Source organism: Oreochromis aureus, linkage group 8, assembly GCF_013358895.1.
Source record: "Oreochromis aureus strain Israel breed Guangdong linkage group 8, ZZ_aureus, whole genome shotgun sequence".
Taxonomy (NCBI): domain Eukaryota; kingdom Metazoa; phylum Chordata; class Actinopteri; order Cichliformes; family Cichlidae; genus Oreochromis; species Oreochromis aureus.
The window spans coordinates 22977553-22995516 of record NC_052949.1 but is presented as its reverse complement, the minus strand read 5'-3'; the positions used below and the strand labels follow the sequence as shown (position 1 = coordinate 22995516).

Here is a 17964-nt window from a genome sequence, read left to right as displayed (position 1 = left end):
CTACTCTATCTGTGCTACAGCCCTGCTGGTTCTGAAACGGCAGTTAGTGATATAGTCAATGGATAGTGCCGCTTTGATAGAGTGCAAGATTAAATTTTAGTGAACAGACCCACCTGACCCCCCAGTCATATTGCAGCCACCACGTCTAACAGCTTTTCTGGCGGAAAAACATGGTATAAACACTGTCTAGCTACACTTCCTTTGAGCATGTCACACCAGGTTTGCTTCAGTGATAGGGTCTTTCTGTAAAAAGTCCCACAAAGCCTCAGTTACGTGCAGGGCGGCTTTTCATATGTATGTTTTCTGCTCATTTGTAATCAAGTAGTGTTATAAAACTGCCCTACTGCCTGATTCTTGGCTCTCACCACGAGTTTTTGTAAAGCAACTTTAAAAAACACTTTGTCCTTCTGTTGTCTTGTAGCTTCACACTGTTTGTTTTTTTTGCCTCACATCCTTCCTGGACTCACCATCTAACCATTAGATGTTCGCCATTATATACATTACTAGGGATGGGTACCGGGTTCTGACATAAACGGTAGTAACCAGACCGAAAAGCAGCGCACATTTCGGTGCTTTATTTCGGTGCTTTTTTTTTCCTGAGCCAATTCTAGCCAATCATTTTACGTTTACGAGGATAGTAGGCGGGGCCAGGAACGTATGTTCTTTTAGAGCAGAGCTACAGATTAAAAATGCCCAAGCGCGGCGATCAAAAGTCTGGCTGTACTTCACAGCAAAAGATGCAAACTCAGCAGCCTGCAACAAGTGCTTTAAGCTGATACTGTGATACCGTCAAAGGAGGTAACACCTCAAATCTGATGAAACACCTGGCGACGCATAGCGTTTTTTTTTAAAGCTGAGAAATGCGCCGTGTTTGATAGCTTGCTGTGAGACCTCACACTGTGCACATCTACTGCGGGTGTGGTGCCTGTTAGCGGACCTGGAGTTAGCAACATCCCCCAAAAACCCGAAGAGGAGAGTCCTGGCCCCTAGCCCTGCCAGTGTAGCAGAAATGATGACGGATGATGATGGCAGCAGCAGCCGTTCTTCTCTGCGTGAGTAGCTTCATGTTGTTCGTGTGTAATTAAAGTTGAGTAGGCTAACCACATTATTACATTAATGCATGTAAGGTGAACTAGCAAACACCGTCGTAGTTACATGCGGCTGTCTTCTTGTTTGATGGCAGATACTCCCTTCACCCTGGCCAAAAAGGCTAAAATGACCAAAGAAAAAGTGGAAAACAGCTAAACATGAGAGGTTTTTGGACAAAGTCTGTGTTTTTCCCATTGTTTAAGCACTGCTTCCAGCCAAGAGTGAGACCATATATGCCCTATAGCTGCAGAAAAGGCTAACATTGTTATCTTTTTACAAAAAAAACCAGCTGAACATGAGAGGTTTTTGGACCAATTTTGTGTTCTCCATTCTTTAAGCACCGGTTTGAGCACCGTTTAAGCACCGGCACCGTTTCAAAAGTACCGGTTTGGCACCGGTATCGGATAAAACCTAAACGATACCCATCCCTATACATTACTACAATGTCAAAATCAATAAGTGTTGTATTTACAGTTATCCCTGTTGGCTTTTCAGAAATGTCCTTTTTCTGGGATGTCGTGTAGGAAACGCTTAACAGATATTACAAACCAGCAGCACTCTTGCTTCTGCCCCAAGTTAAGATTTTGTCGAACACTTCTCATGTCTAATAGAAGTGAACATAAAATCCTCCAAGCATAGAAAAGGTGTGCTTGGGGAATATCTTACATAAGTTGAGGACACGTGGAAGGTGGGAAAAGCACTTGTCTGGGAGGCAGAAGTTATATGTCAGATGCGCCCGTACTTCTTGTTCATTAGTCAGTAGAGAGATTAGCTCACCATGGAGGGTGTCTAAAGGCAAGCGAAATACAGAGATTTAAGTTCTGAGGTGGTACTGTGTGTATGTAAAAGACTGTGTGCACTGAAGTCTCCAGAAAGAAGGGAGTGAAGAAGCTTCTGTGCCTAATTGGCTTGCTCCTCAGCTTTGACCTCCCGCTACAGTAGATTAGAGCTTGCTGCATGTTTGCTCTGTGGACTTAACACTCTGTAGACCCTTTTTATGTCTGGAGTTAGCGTAGAGCTTGGAGTACTTTGTTCTTATGAGTTACTTGAGCATCTTTCTTTAGGCTGAGTCACAGTGGAAAAGTTACGTTTGCTGGATTAATGTCTTTGATTTGTTTAAGGTCATAATGCCGAATTACAAGTGAAGCAGTGCTTAGTGGCATAGTGTCAAGAAAACCCTTGCTAAGAGAGCAAAACTTGAGCTGTTTCCTAAAAGGTATAAAGTCAAATTTGTCTTTAAGAATGTATCCGTTTGTTACAGTTGCAGAAGTAACCAGAAAACACTTAGCACTTAGCAAAAGTCAAAGTTTGTTAAAACGTTTTTGTAGCTAAGAGTCATCGAGTTCTTCTCCCCTTTCATCCATTCTTTCTGCAAAGGGCTCCTACTCTGTCTTGACCCATCTTGTATGCAGTGCTATTTATGTCCATAGTCCTCAGTGGACTATGAGGGAAATGGCAAAACCTTTAGCTTGCACCTCTTGAAATTGTCCATTGTGGATTGTGAATTGTAAGGGAAGACATGCAGCTGGTCATCTGGTAGGGAGTACGCCTAGACTAGCTGGTGTTTTTTAACCATAAAGTGGGCTTGTGCTCTTGTGGAGGGCAGAATGGAAGGCATGGGGAGAGCGATGTTGAAGCCAATTTATGTGAGATCTTCTGGAAACAAAGGCGGCTTTAGGCAAACACTAATGATCCTTCTACGTGTTTATCTGTGGAAACCTTGTTATGCCTTTTAGAAAGATTTTGCTGACCAAAGGCTCATTTTCTGTCATCTTAGCTTGAGCTGAACTAAACCTGCTGAGGAAGGTTGAACTTATAAGGATGACTGTGAGCGCAGTGCTATAAAAGGAAGGAGGAAGTATCTAATTTATGATACAAAAGAAAACGAAAGCTATCGGCTGATAGCCCAGCCGAGCCCCACAAAAAATCTATTTCAGCTTCATCAGTCCACAACATTTGTTTCCAGAATGTATTAGAAGGTCAGTCAAACACACTCACTCATGCACATGTATCTTGCCATATCAGAATTGTCAGCCATATTGGCCATTGTTCCCAGCTGGGCGTTGGTCACCCATTTTTACTTGGAGGGAAAGTTAGTTGACTTGGTGTTGATTTGTAAGGAGATGAAGGTTAGGCAAGGTTGGATCAGTCAATGATTTATAAATCAACAGTGGGAGAGAACAATGCACAATAACACATACAATAAAAATCTGAGTTACAAAGTACAATGGAAAACAGAGTTAAGGCAGTAGAAGGCTAACTTTTAGAGTGCAGTGAAAGAATAAGATAAGAAACTTTGTGTTTCTTGAACAATATTTCAAATGTGTTTATGTCATTAAGGAAGTATTTAAGAATGGCTCTGTGGCTGCTTGTCCCAACACCCTGTTTACTTCACCGTCTCACAGCCTCAGGCCATCACTCCCTTCTTTAAACAACCCCTGCTCGTCTTGGCCTTCTCCTTACACTTCAGTGTGGTAGCCAGGAGCAAACATGTTGCTGCAGACACCCCTGCAGCTTATCTATATGCCTTTACAGCACTGCATGTGATTGGATGTACATTTCTGCACACGTACATGTGTTGCAGTGGAAGCGCAGAACCTGCATTGGGAAGGTTATCCAAGGTTTATCTCTGATACCCGGTTGTACAGTATGCTAACTGTACTTGATAGAGGCTGGGACATTTGTTGTTAAACACGCTGTAGAGATATGTGGCATGTTTTTCAGGATGGTTAGGTCTGTATACATTAATGCATATGCAAGAGAGAAGAAGAGGGAGCTGGCTCCCTCTGTTTTTAAAGGGGAAGGTTGATATAAACCAAGACTAGTCTTGAAAGCATTTTACATTTCCTGCTTTCCCAGTTGCAAACTTGCCTCTGAGGTTTTTTGTGCCAAAAAACCTGGTCATGCTATGATAATGGAATTGCAATCATTTGAAACTTTGAGCTGAAGGAACTTGCTTGAGTGTGGGCTGTGAGAGCAACATGAGAAGGAGGATGGGGATGTCGTAAAGAGCGGGGGGAACAAGGGCGGTCATGTCTGAAATGGCTGTATTGCATAATTTCTCAGAGAGGGAACAGAAGGATAGTGAAGGAAAGTGAAAAGCAAGAAAAGAGGGGTGTGTGTCACTTGGACTTGAGGAGGTGAGGCTTGGAATCAGCTTGTTTTTATTCTTGTTTTAGAGTGCAGAGGAGTGACCAAAAGTTTCCTTTTTCTTTTTAAGAAGAGCTTAAAAATCATTCACGGAACAGCGTATGGGTGGATCTTGTTCTTATCCAAGGAGCAATAAGACAGACGCACAGACCTACACACGCCCTTTCTGTTGGGGCGTGCATGCACTTGTAGACAAGACAGTTCAGAGAAAGGGACTGTGAGTTGGAGTACCTGTGGAGTACCAGTTCCCTGCGACAGCATTGCTGTGGCTTTTCTGCTGTCGGACTTCTCCTCAGACTCCTGTGTTTTCTCAAATGAACCAAGTTGGCTGTCTTTGGAATATGAATCCATAATCTTCCCAGGAAGGTAAAGTCTCCCTTCAGCATGGTGCAGAGGGATATGACTATCCAGTCAGGTAAAGCCCATTTGAGTCTCTAGTCTTTGTGCATTTTGTTTTAAACTTACGGAAACAATTGAAAGTTTGGTCTACCTTAAAATGGACCTTAAGGTGAAGTACATGTGAAATCTTCAGTCATGAAAAGTGCCTCTGTAGATTTTAGCTGCAAGCTGCAACGCTGTAACCTTTTGAATATATAAATTGTGTGTATGTGGAAAAAAAGAAAAAACATAGTTTCCAGTGGTTTCTTGAGTCTTGAGTTGGTGGAAAGCAGACCATACAGTACATGTGTGTAAATGAGATCCGCAGGGCACAGAAGCTAGGCGGGGTTGTGATGCCAGGTTTGTGTGTCCTAAGCAGAAGTTAGGGGCTGCAGGAGCTGTGCAGGTTGGAAGATATAGTTAGGTTAGGGAGAGGGGGAAGGCCATCCATCACTCAGCAGCTGTGAACTGTCCAGACAAGGCATGAGTTCTGCCCAAGGAGTGACTACAGGCAGTGGGCCAGGATCCAAGCGAACTTGGAGAGTCAGAGGTTAGCTGAGGGAGGAGGGATAGAGGCATATGCCGGGCTCACTGACAGAGACTGAGGCTGGGGGGAAATTAGGTTAGAGGCGTCACAGATTTTGCTCTAGATTTAAGCAGAAATTACCCGCTCAGTCAGAACGGATTGTTCCAGATCACATTGTAAACTACGTCTACTGCCGCTGAGAGTAGAAAGAGGTTTTTAAATGATAAATGCAATGAGACAGAGTGTCAGCGCTGTCTGCAGCTGGCAGCTGATTGAATAAGCAATATACCTGCAACTAGTAGATGCTGCAATGTTTGCTATGAATTTAAAACCTGCAGAATTTTCTGTTACAGGCACAGAGGCGAGTTCAAACTGTCTGATCCAGACAAAGCCTCCATGTTTTTAAATCACCTCTTGTACTTTCTAGTCACTTAAACCATTTTGACCTTCAGGACTTGACTGCAAATGACTCCTTTACAAACTACAGGTAGTTGCAGACTAAGGGCGGCTGACTGCTAAAAGATGGTCACGAAAAGGGTGAAATGTAAGAGTGGAGCTGGTAGCCTCCTGCTGAAATTCCATGAAGTGAGATTTTGGATTTGCCTCCCTGCGTCATTCAGACTTGTAAACAAAGACAGATAAATATCACATGCTTCTTTGTCTTCAGCACATGACGGGCTATAGATTACATCGGGATGTAGGACAAGGGTCTCATTTGCATGAGGCTGAAATGATCAGTGTGAAAAATTAAAAATGTGAATATAATGTGATCCCTGCACAGCCAGACACTCATGCTTTTGGGTAGTAGTTAAGATATGTATCATTGCTGAGGCTAGCTTAGCCCAGCAGTGATTCAGGGAGGCTGCTGGTACTGTTATGTAACCTACTGGGAGGCTGCCAGCAGCAGAGACCCCAGATCATTCTGTCAAGCTGAGAGTAGGAGTGAAGAGGAGAGGGAAGAATAGGATGGAGGGACTGATAGATGGCGAGAAAGTGAAGGAATAAACGTGGAGAGAAAGAGAAGAAGAAATGCAGAAAGAACTGAATATTCCAAAAGGTAGAAAAAATATAAAAATTAAAGAGAGAAGGGAAGGAAGGAAAAGTTGTTTTGATCTTATCCCTGCAAACAGCTGCAACCGACACAATCCAGCTACATGTCTCCTTTCCTTTATAACAGTAATTCTTTCATGGTATTAGCTAATCTCCATAATTCCCAAAAAATCATTAACACACATGAAATTGTTATACAGTATACAAACATAATTGCAACAACACGCTTTTTGTCATATTTTCACTGCACACATTTCATATTTTTATTCATGTGGTGATAGATAGATCTGTGCACATTGGAGTTTGAATATGTATGGAACTGCAGGACAAATCTGTGCTTCCTAGCAACACGGCAAAACAGATTGAGTCCAAACAACGGGACACCAAATGTCGTAGCTTTTGGTGAATGTAAACAGCATTCAGTCTAATAAACACACAGGCAGGAGAATATTTATGCAACACAGGCAAGTCCTGCAAGAAGCTTAGAACTTAAGTGTGTCCAGCACACCACGCACACACCCACAGGCTACCCGTGACTCACCCTCACACTCACACACACACACACACACACACACACACACACATTTCACAACTGGTGTCACTGTCAGAATCTGGACATGCCCTTCGGGGAATTGGTAGCCTTCCATTTTTTTTTATTTTAAAAAATTTTTTTTGACTGTGTGTCCTGAGAGCATGGTATTTGAACAAGCACAGACACACACATACATCTTTCATTTACAATCCAGCAAATTCCTGTTAGATAATGAGAAGTGTGAGAGCATATCCAAAAAAACCTCACTCAGATCTGTTGCCTAAAGCTAAAGAAAAGCGCTTCGCAGGTCTGCTCGTAGCAACAAGAACACAATGCCTGCACACCCACAGGTACAAGCCCACTCATGTAGCTCAGTGATCTTTAAAGACACACAAGCACACATCTTATAACATGCAATTCAGTTTCAAAGCTGACCATTCTGGGCAGATGGACACACATTTACCCCAGCTAATATCAGTTGTTTATCACTTGAATGCAACATGCTGTGTACAGCATGAAACGTTTTGATGTTCAGTTTCACAAACACGGTTATGCTGCGGTGTGTATTTTGAGCACAGCTACAGCACACATTTGCACATTTATAATTGGTGCTGTGAGTAGCAAGACAGAAAATGAAGGCAAAGGGGTGCTTTATTAATGAGAATGTCTGCTGCCTTCAAATTACTGCAGTAGTTTTGCATTGTATGGTAGGGGTAATCATGTATTGGAATAATACTATATTACTAACTTGGTACCAAACATACTAAACCCAACGTTATCCACTTAAAAACTGGAAGTTTAAAATATGGAAGCGAGGTAATCCCAGTGCAATGAGAAATAAACTAACTGGCTATTTTATTTATGCAACAATAACCCTGCCATAGACTGGCAACCTGGCCAGGTTGTACCTCGCCTCTTACCCTGTGGCAGGTGGAATAGACTCCAGCCCCGCTGTCATCGTATACTGGGTAACTACCACAAAATGGCCCTTTTAAAAAAAGTTATTGAATACATTCAGTAAACTGGATGTGAATTAATTGAAAAATAACATTAGACCATGGAAAACTACTAAACGATGCACTGATTTCAATTTTTTAAGAAGAATCTGGTCTACCAATTCAGTTCTTGGCCTGTTCAGATTTTCTTTCTAGGAGTTTTAATGAAAGAAAACAGTTATTTTTCTGCAATTTTTTTTTAAATTTAAAATCAATCTGAAAAGAATTTCATACATCACACTTCAACACGTTTTACATGTCTTTTTCTCTGTAATTACACCTCCTAATATGCTAGATGGCAATGTAGTTACTATGCTGTGTTTAGGTTCTTCTTGTATGCAAACAGAGTTGAATGAACCCAGCAGTTCATGCTAGAATTAGGAGTAAAACATTATATCTTAACTAAAATTACTGCAATGCAAAGAAAAGACAAGATTTCTGAACAGTTTGAGTTTATTCACTGCTGGACTGAGGAAACTGCTCATGCTACACTGACAAATTATTGGCTGCTGTGTTAACATCAGCATTACAAGGCAGTCTGATGGAATTTTAGCCAAACCAATGTGCAAAAATGTATTATTACCAAACAGAACATGTGTTTGTTTGATTTTTTTTTTTTGCAAAGGTAAACGAAAAGATGGAGTGGAATTGGCACAGAATTGCATAGATTTGAGGCTGACTGGCCCGACACCGATCATGGCCAGTCAGCTGAAATCCGGCGGATTCTGGTCACCAACCAATTGATCGGTTAATCTCTAAAATTATGCTCAGGTTGTGTAGTCCCCACTTAGAGTTCCAGGCTTTAGTCAGCCTCAAGTGCAAAACAAAAAAAAGAAACTGTGAGAGTGAAAACAAACAAAGAAGACTAGGCGAGCACGTAGCTTAGGTCACATTTTCCCCTAATCTATTACATCTACTATTGGCTGAACAAAGACAGTCTGTTAAACAGCTGCAAGCAGCAGAAGTAATTAGGATTTTAAACAATAATTTATGTCCTACATGCTACACTTGGATGGAATTGCACATGTACAGATAAATATCTGGACAGTTGCATTGTGTTTTTCAGCCTGTTTATGGTCACCTTCATTTGCATCCACATCTCCTAAGACCTTATATTTAAAGTTGCAATGATAATAATGATAGTAATCCACTCAACATCTTTTATTAATTGTCCTTTTTGATCCTCTGAAAGTCTGCACTTCAATCATGCCTTGATTGCTTGATTTAAAATTCACTGTAGTGGTGTACAGAGGTATAATGCAAAAACTGCATCATGTCTCAAAACTTCTTGGACCTAACTCAAGGTTTAAGCTCCTGCTGTGCAAGCTGTGGGAACAAGTAGGCCCACAAACAGAAGACATGTGCTCTATGATCTTCTTCTACCTGGTGTGCTCTGGTGTTTCTGAATAATAGAAGACCTATTAGCCTGTGACTCACCTGCCAACACCAAATGTGGCGCACTTAGTGTTCGCTGATGAATGTAACAGAGGTCACCGTGAACTGGCAGGACTCCTGTTTCATCAGGATGACTCAGTCACGAGTCACAAAAATCAGGACTGTAGGCTAAGATGTGCCTACCATACATTATTGAAGCTATATGTGAAACATATAGCCTCAAAAGAGGGACAAAAAGAGGAACCACCAACATTTTTCATAACAAATGATAAATATTAAGTATTTTCTCCCTCATATGTCACCTCTTTGGCTAAATAAACTAGAAAATGGTTTTAAGTTCCAGTAAGTGTGAGAACATAGTTGCCTTTCTGCACAAACAAGAATATCTGTTGGCAATGCTTGATAACATCAAACCTTTCACCAATCCAGAGAGGCTGGGAAACTCTCGAAGAGGTTACATCACATCTCAAGTATTCCTACACCCAACTAAAAACAAAGCTGTGTGTGGCTGGATTGAATTTCTTGAGCTCATTCTAGACGTCCCAAAGTCATTTGAGGCTTCTGCATTCTGACACATTTCTCTCTTGCAGGTTTATATGGTTTTGTGTTATGTCTTTTGCTTTTGCATTGAACGCAAACCACATTTAAAGTTTTGTGTGTCTGTTTGGTCACTGTGGAAAAAATCTGCCTTGTAATAGAACATGAAAGATCTTTTTAATCAGCATTGCGACACATCTGCAAATATGTCATGTGACTAATGATAAGTCTTCTTGAAAGCAAAGTTGTGAAGTGAATGTGTAGCACTAGCAGCTAGCTGTCTATGAAGCTCTGACTTTTCGTACGCTTGGATTTGCACCTGCATGTCACTTAAACTCTTGTAATAAATAGAAACCTGTGTCCCCAAAGGTCTGTGTCTAATAAAAACTCTGCTGAAGCAAATTAAGAGCCAGGCTTTTATTAGATGTTATATACAGTAACAGAAAAAGGAGAGGAGAGGAGGAAGCAGAAAGAGCCCTATAAAACTCTAAAGAGCACCTAAAGGAAAGAGACTTGTAAGAATACAATCAGTAAGTATTAAAAAGACTTCTCTGTCAGATGCTTGTGTGCTGTAATGTGCACTCAGTGAAACGGTTTCTTTTATTTGTGTCCCACTCTGTCTTTGTTTGCTGACAGGAGTCTGTTGTTGTACATCTGAAGGAAAAAAAAGTTGTGTTTCCTCTGCAACTAGGGTAGGAGGTTAGGGGGTTCGTTACAGTAAAAATTATTTTCAGATGTTGGAGTTATGTAACAGCGTTACGAAGCCGTCATCTCAGCACTGGGAGCACCCTTTCTGCTGCTCTTGCTCTCTGTTTTCCCCCTCTGTTTCTCTGAAAATCTCATTTTGCTGAACACGACCTGAACCCCCACCCCCCACCCCCCTTCTCCTCCTTACCCCGTCGTTTCTGTTTTACAATAAAGGTTGACAAAACCAGATGCTAACAGCTGCCAGCTGGCTTCTGGCTCTTTCGGGGCTTGCGCACTTATAGATGCTTCTGTTTCCTTCAACAGTATACAATTAGAGCTCGTTTTGACTACTTTTCATTGACATGATGTGACAGAGGGAGGGGTGCTGCTGCAAGCTGGTCAACAAAAGAACCTTTGACTGTGTTTAAAAGGAGTGGGCTTAATTAGTTCTACTGCTTTTAAAAGCAGAATTAAATTTCTCTTTCAGCCATCTGATGAATAATCATGTGGGAAAATCAAATCAAATAAAGTAGTAGTAGTTAAAATGGGCAGGACTTCAAACTTCCGAGCTCCTTAAGCGAAAAGTTAAAGCTACAAACCAAACCAGTCTGTAAAGATGCAGCTCCGTAGTACAGGCTAGTTATGACTTGCTCCAGCTGTGACATTTAAGGATTATCAGCACTATTTCAGGTAGATCATGTTGGGATTATGTCTGATTAGGATCTGGGAAAGGTTTGTGCTTATTTTTTATTATTCTATTTGAACTTGTGCTAATTGGACGAATTAGTATTCCCTGCATTTGGAGATCTCACTGTAGCACTTTGCATTAGAAAAAGCCAAATAAGTACGTTGCAAAGTATAAACCTCTCTTTGAAGTTTTGTTACCTCTGACAGCTAACAAAAGCACAAAACTTGATTCCTCTTTGGAGAGAAGCTGAAGTTCAGCAGTAGGTCAGTCAGGGATTATGCATCTGATAAACCCGGGATGACTTGTACTGTTCCCTCATCCCCAAACATGTAAAGAGCTGCCTTTTCCTGTGAGTTTGCTGCTTTAATTACAACTATATAGCAAAGTAAATGATTAAGCGGAGCCTTGTTGCAGCATTTTGTGGTTTGTTCAGAATTCCACATCTTTTCCTCATGATTCCTCTTTTCCTCATGGCTGCCATGGCTAAAAGTCTCCTCGGTTCAGGATGACGCTGAGTAATCCCCTGCCTGATGTCAGCGAGTCCCAGGAAACAGTGCTGGTAAACTCCACAGAAGAGCGAGTGGGTGGGGGGAGACCAGGAAGTAAAAAGGAAAGGAAAAGAAAATCGTTGCTTGTTTTCCTTGCTGGAATGTTAATGGCTGGTCTGACCTATGGTAGCCTGACACTTGGCCTGGTTAGTTTCTTGGCAGCTCGGGTTTTGTTGAGCTCATCTGTTTAGTGCATTCTTTGTCCATCTGTAAACTTGCCTTTGACTAGAAAGGCATCAATTCAAACATTCAGACATCATGAAAAGATACAAGTGAGGAGTGTTGTCTGGCTCAGTGCTGATAATGTTACGCAAGTTTAAATTTACTTGTGGTGCCTCTAGTTTTTGTATAACATTGTAAAACCTTTTGCATTGGACAAATGATCCCAAACTATTTGATGTGTGTTAGGTGTAAAATGTTGCCTAAATAAAATACTCTGAAGTTAAACGCGAGCTTAAACAGTGGTGGTCAGGTAGTGAATAAACATGCCAAAACATTCTAGTTAATCCAGTTGACGGCAAATTTGTAAGGTGAGGTCTTTGCCACTTTGTAGAAGAGGTGCTAGTTCCCAAGGATGTATTTATTCAGTCAAAATTCATTAACTCTAATTCGATAATTAACAAACTTGGAATCTCGTTGCCTAAAATGATTGCTTTGATGTTGGGGACCAGATCTGCAATCGCCCAGTCAGTTACTGTCTTCAAAGTGATTTTAAGGCATCAAGGCAGTGATAAGATGGCAATAAAATAGAGTCAGTCTGCTATCAGTCTGCTATCAGTTTGTGATTAATCAACAAGGAGACACAAATCCCTTCTGGATTGTGTCATGAAGGGAATTTGGAATAAAAACGCTGCTGCAGTGCTAGCTGCTGTGATCAAACGGAAATCAGCTACTTCTATTTAATAAAAGATAATTAAAAATACCACAGAGAGACGGTGTACCGAACCAAAAACACCATGGTGGACAAAGAATAGCGGCAACAGACAAGTGTCTGAAACAAAGGAAGTCCCAGAATATGAATTACCACTTATAGTTTTGAACGTATAGAAAAATAAAAATTTTAATCAGGCTTTGAGATCAGAATTGAAATAATAGCCTTCAACATTAAACAGATTGTGTATCCCTTTAATAACCTAAAAGATCTTCTTGTAACATTTAGGCCAGATTATCCACCCCTACTAGATAATGTGTTTTCAGGTTTTCCCTCCATTTATTTATGGACGTCTCAGACTCACTGTGAGACCTTCAAGTCATTCTGTCTTCTTCACAAAATGCATCTCTTTTTCTATTATAAAGTCACGGAAATGTTTTTAGTGAAGGATAAAGGAAAATCCAGATAAAATACCCAAGGCCAAATAACTTCAGTGGAAAGTACTGATGCCCAACAACACCCATCAGGTCAAAGGTTGTAGACTCCAGTACTTTACTTGAGCAGCAGCACAGTTTGGACACATTTTGAGCTTTCATCTCTCGTTGGAATCAGACCCTTTGGAGTTTGTAGTGCTTTGGTGGGTTTTTTGTGTAGTTATAGAGATCCCAGTATCAACTAATCGTGGCTCAAGAGTTGGGAGTTCGCCTTGTAATCGGAAGGTTGCTGGTTCGAGCCCCGGCTCGGACAGTCTCGGTCGTTGTGTCCTTGGGCAAGACACTTCACCTACCGCCTACTGGTGTTGGCCAGAAGGGCCGATGGCGCGATATGGCAGCCTCGCTTCTGTCAGCCTGCCCCAGGGCAGCTGTGGCTACAACTGTAGCTTGCCTCCACCAGTGTGTGAATGTGTGTGTGAATGGGTGGATGACTGGATGTGTAAAGCGCTTTGGGGTCCCTAGGCGGGACTAGTAAAGCGCTATACAAATACAGGCCATTTACCATTTACCATAACTAATTCAAATTAATTCTAAGGAAGATCATAACTCATCTATTAGTGTGGGTTACTGGTTACTACATAATCCTATTTAGTGGGGTTAAATCCTGGGAAACTGTGAAATGTGCCTTCCACACAGTGTGGTCAAGCTGTTTTAAAACCATAAAATATTTGCCAGCATTACTGCCTCACTCAGTACTGTTATTACAGGGGATTCGCTGCCCCTGAGGTTTTTAGTTATGTGAAATATACAGCTGGCTGTACTGTAGAGGCTGAAAGCTGGTTACAAATAGTTGAAATGTTAATTTAATGAAGGATTTATGATTTTGAGCTGTGGAGGTGTAAATAAGCCAGTATGTGTTTAGCATGCTGTGTCGGTTTCTGATGTGTGCAGTGCTGAGATTCAGCCTACACAGCCATGTCCTAATCCCAGCATGTGCTGTCTTTTCTGTGTTTCCTGCCCAGACTGTGAATCATAACAGCAGGTGGACTTTAATCTCACACTCATAACAGACAGTAATTGTAGTCACCAGACAGGGTTTGTTTAAGGTGTTGTCTGTGTTTTCAGGTGCACTGGTGCCCTGTGTGATATCAGTGTAGTATGCTATTCATTTCGAATTTGGTGTTTAAACGCCGGCTGCTGTTGAAACTGCTGAATGCTGAATGTATGGTAAAGTCTTCTTTTGTATCATAAAAAAGTGATTTGGTTCAAGGATATTGGGTTTAAAGTTTTCTTGTATGTGTTTGGAGCTAGAGATGTGCATGCCTGTCTCAGAGTAACCTTACCCTGCGAGTGCACAGGTGATACCAAGCTGTATTTAGCCCCCTTATGGCCAGCTGGCCCTGCTATTTAAAACAGATTGAGGGGGAAGGGTGACTGTGGCCGTGGCCGGCGTTTACCGTCAGCAGACAGTTTTGGTCAGTAGTGCTGAACTTCAGAAGAATCTGATCGTTTTAAGACCAGGTTAGGACGCATTGGATAAGTTGCTGGTCGCACCAGTCCAATAAGATTGTTTTCTAAAATGTTTTTCCCAGTATGAGTGCAGATTTGTGTTTGCTGCGTTCCCTGAAGGGCAAACCGTTTGGAAAATCTTTCAGAATTTCGTTTGTGATTGGGTATCAAATCAGCCACTCTAGTCAGCCTGTGACTCATCCTGGTATCAGAGTTACTCAAGCATCTTTGACAAAGGTCGTTTATGGTGCATGGAATCATTTCTACCTGTCTAATAAAAACTGTTCATAGCTTGTCTGAGTCATTGTTTTGTTTAGCCAGAGGAAGTTTTTATGAGCCGATCGTCGTGTTGTTGCTTTGATTTTGATCAGCTTGCTGTGTTTGGGTTGAACAGGGAGCAGGTTTTCATGTTGGAGCCCCCCTGAGCTTGTAACTGTGAATGAATGGCAACAGCTGAGCAGGAAAACTTTATCAGCAGCCCTCACTGTGTGTGCGTGTGTGTGTGTGTGCGCGTGTGTGTGTGTGTGTGTGCGTGTGTGCGTGTGTGTGTGTGTGTGTGTGTGTGTCTCCCTGCATGTGTGGGAGATTCAGGAGGAGCTGCAACCAGAGCAGTCTCACTGGGGACTCTCTGCTGAGCTCACTGCTGTCCTCCCTTCCTCAGCCGCTGGCCTCTTTTCAGTTTCCTCCCTTTAGCTCTCTTGTTCTTTCTATCCACGACTCGTCCTGTGGATTTCTTTACCCCGGCTCTCTGGGAAACTGCAGGACAGCGCTGTCGTGACTCGCCGGCTGTCACTGCAAGGAAAGGAGAGCGCAGGAGGCAGGAGAGAGAGAGCAAAGCTGAGACAGCCCAATCGATTGCTCTGATACAGAGAAGAAGCACCGGGATAGAAGGGCAAGGGCGGTAGCTGTGCTTCTCTTTGTCGTTTTGGTTTAAAAGGAGATATTTGTTAACTTGGAACGGAGTCTTCTGAAGCATTTGAATCACATCTTTCCCTTGAGAAGAGAGGACAGCTTTTGACACATCAAGGGTGCCCTTCTTCAGGGATACGGTCAAAATCTGGGACTTTGGAGGAAATCTACTTTAAAACGTGGTGTTCAATGTTTACCTAATAACCAATCCCTATTCTGAATGATAATGCTGGACACCAACCATTGCCTGTCCTTTGAACCCTCCTCCCTGGACTCTCCTCCAATGGGAGATGACATGGAGAAGGCAGGACTGAAGATGGATCATGACAGACTTGTCTATCACAGCTTGAAAGAAGGTGGGCAATCTACAGTCGGATCTGGAGATTGTGTTGTGTTTTTGTTCCTGAGTTCACTCTACATTTTCAAAACAGGGCTTTATGGCCTAATATAAATAGTTAATGGGGTGTTGCTAAAGATAAGTGATAGAGTTTACTGGCTTGTGTAAGATGGAAGGAAGTTGAAGTGGTTTTAGGTTCTTTCTGATAAACCCTTTCAATAGAGCAGACTTGACCCCTGTGAATTCAGGAAGTGCTGACAGCCGGGCCTGTGGGGCAACTTTGCTAATTTCTTCAAGGTTAAAGCTTCCAAATAACATGTTGACATAAAAGGTCAAGTTAATGTTTAAAATGAGTCAGTGCTCACCCCAAAAAATCATGCATATGTTTAAAGAAGAAATGTGTTGACTTGCATTCATTCACAAACCCTAGTGTAGTTTGAATTTGGGAATAGTGTAACTATGGTGGAAATTTACAGATGTCACATAAATGCTCCACACCAGGCAGTCATAAAGGTACAGATTTCAAAGGGAGACAGCTATAAAGACACTCTGAGTGTGTGCGCACGTTTATGTCTGTTCAAAAAGTGTGTCTATAACAGGCAGATTGTGGGTTGTAGTTTTCTCTAGAGCCACGCCTCCAAACTCAATGAGCGAGCAACACATTTGTCACAGGAAACCAAAAGCATAAATAAATAACATAAATAATAAATAAGCATAACACGTCCAGGTGTCTTTGTGAGTTTCAGCTTGGGTTTTAGACCAACAGAGCAATGAAATGGCTTTTGTTATTTTTTTTTTTTATAATATTGAAAAGATTGTTTGAGACCTTGAGTCTAGGTTTTAGGGTTTATGTTAAGAGGTGGAGTGAGGGTTCAGCACTTATTTGTGATGCTAAAACTTGGAATTAATTAACTTGAGAATGTGTTAATGTGAATGTGAGAGCCAAAAAACATGGCTCTGTGTGGATGTGTGCCCTCCATACTGCACACAGATTGGGGTAGGTAACTAGAAGGTAAACACCAGTAACAGATTTTAACCCAAATATGAGATCTCCACGTCCCAGTGATGGAAGTTTGAAGTGGATCAGATGAATGGAGATGCATGCAGGCAGACATACAGAAATTTCTTGAATAGTTAGCAGGATATACCGTGATATTTAGTTGCAAACAGGTTTTCTCTTCAGTAGTCTTCCCATTTTCCTATTTTGGGGGACATTAAGAGCAGCTTACAGTAGTGGTTTATTTCTAAAGTATTTCGGGCTGTATTAAATATGACTGTGTGACACTTGTTGCCACTGTGCATGTTTGGGATTTAGATGTGATGTGCAAAAGGCTCAAAAAAACATGGCGTTCCAAAAAAATGAAGTCATCCAACAGTGACATACTATCAAAAATTAGCCTAATTTGGTATGGTCCGTGCAACAGTAAAAAGGCTTCACTTTGTTTATAACGAGCGTTACAAGCATGGACCAGAGTCTCAGATGACTGGCTGCAGATGAAACAAAACATTCCTGTGAGGTTAGAATGACTGAAGATGGATGGAGTCTAGAGAAAAGCAAAGGGATTTAAAAAAAACAAAAGGGATTTGTTTTACTCGTGCTTATCTGAACTATAGCCATCAGTTTAAGATTATTAATCCCGGTGTGCTTTTTGCTTACTCTGAAACATGAGTGACACAAACTGCAAAAGCTGCAAAAGCCATTAGCCGTCTGTTCTCACTTGAACTTTAAGGATGATTAGTATTCACCGCACCTCTCCGTGTTGTCATCCTACTTCTCGGCACAGTGCAGCAGAGGAAAGGCAGTGGGAGTGAGTCCAAGGTGTGAATGGCCTTAACCTTGCATTGTTTCTGCCCTTTTAGCTCTCTAGCTTCTTTGCACTCTCACTGATGTGCGAAACATTTGCTGTGGTCATGCGCTGCGTTCGCCTGTCTGTTCAGCACATGCAATTGAACGGTGCTACCGTGCGGGCGATGAGAGCATCTTTCCCGATTAAAAACATTTCCAAAGCCAGTGCCAAGCGTAACGTCTGTTCAAAGCGTCTGCAGGGCTCGTCTTTAGGTGGGTATGTGGCACGCGCTCTGTGGGCCCGAAGCCTTTTGCCTTCATGTGTGTCACTCCTGTTGGTGCGTGCAGGCTTAGTCGTGCCAAGCCAGGGGTCTTTGGGGACAGTGACGAACTCAGACATCTTTAATCAGATCTACTGACACATGAGCACAGCAGGCTTAGCCCAGTTGGCCACCAGCATCCTAATTCCTCCTCGTTCTCCCCTCTAATGTGACTTTTTACCTGTACACCCTTCTTTTTAGACGATGATGATGACTTTAAACA

General features: G+C 41.9%; 1 protein-coding gene across 3 annotated transcripts in view; it reads left to right on the top strand.

Annotated features, from left to right (window-relative positions):
- Positions 1 to 17964, top strand: part of mrtfab (myocardin related transcription factor Ab) — a 42046-nt gene that overhangs the window by 5136 nt on the left and 18946 nt on the right. The window contains exon 1 of one of the 3 annotated variants that reach the window (XM_031748789.2): positions 4192 to 4654. The exons of the other annotated variants lie outside the window; for them this stretch is intronic. Coding sequence (XP_031604649.1) covers positions 4624 to 4654 — 31 coding nt within the window. The 5' untranslated portion in view covers positions 4192 to 4623. Of the gene's footprint in view, positions 1 to 4191; positions 4655 to 17964 lie in introns of those variants that run through there. 3 annotated transcript variants of the gene reach the window in all.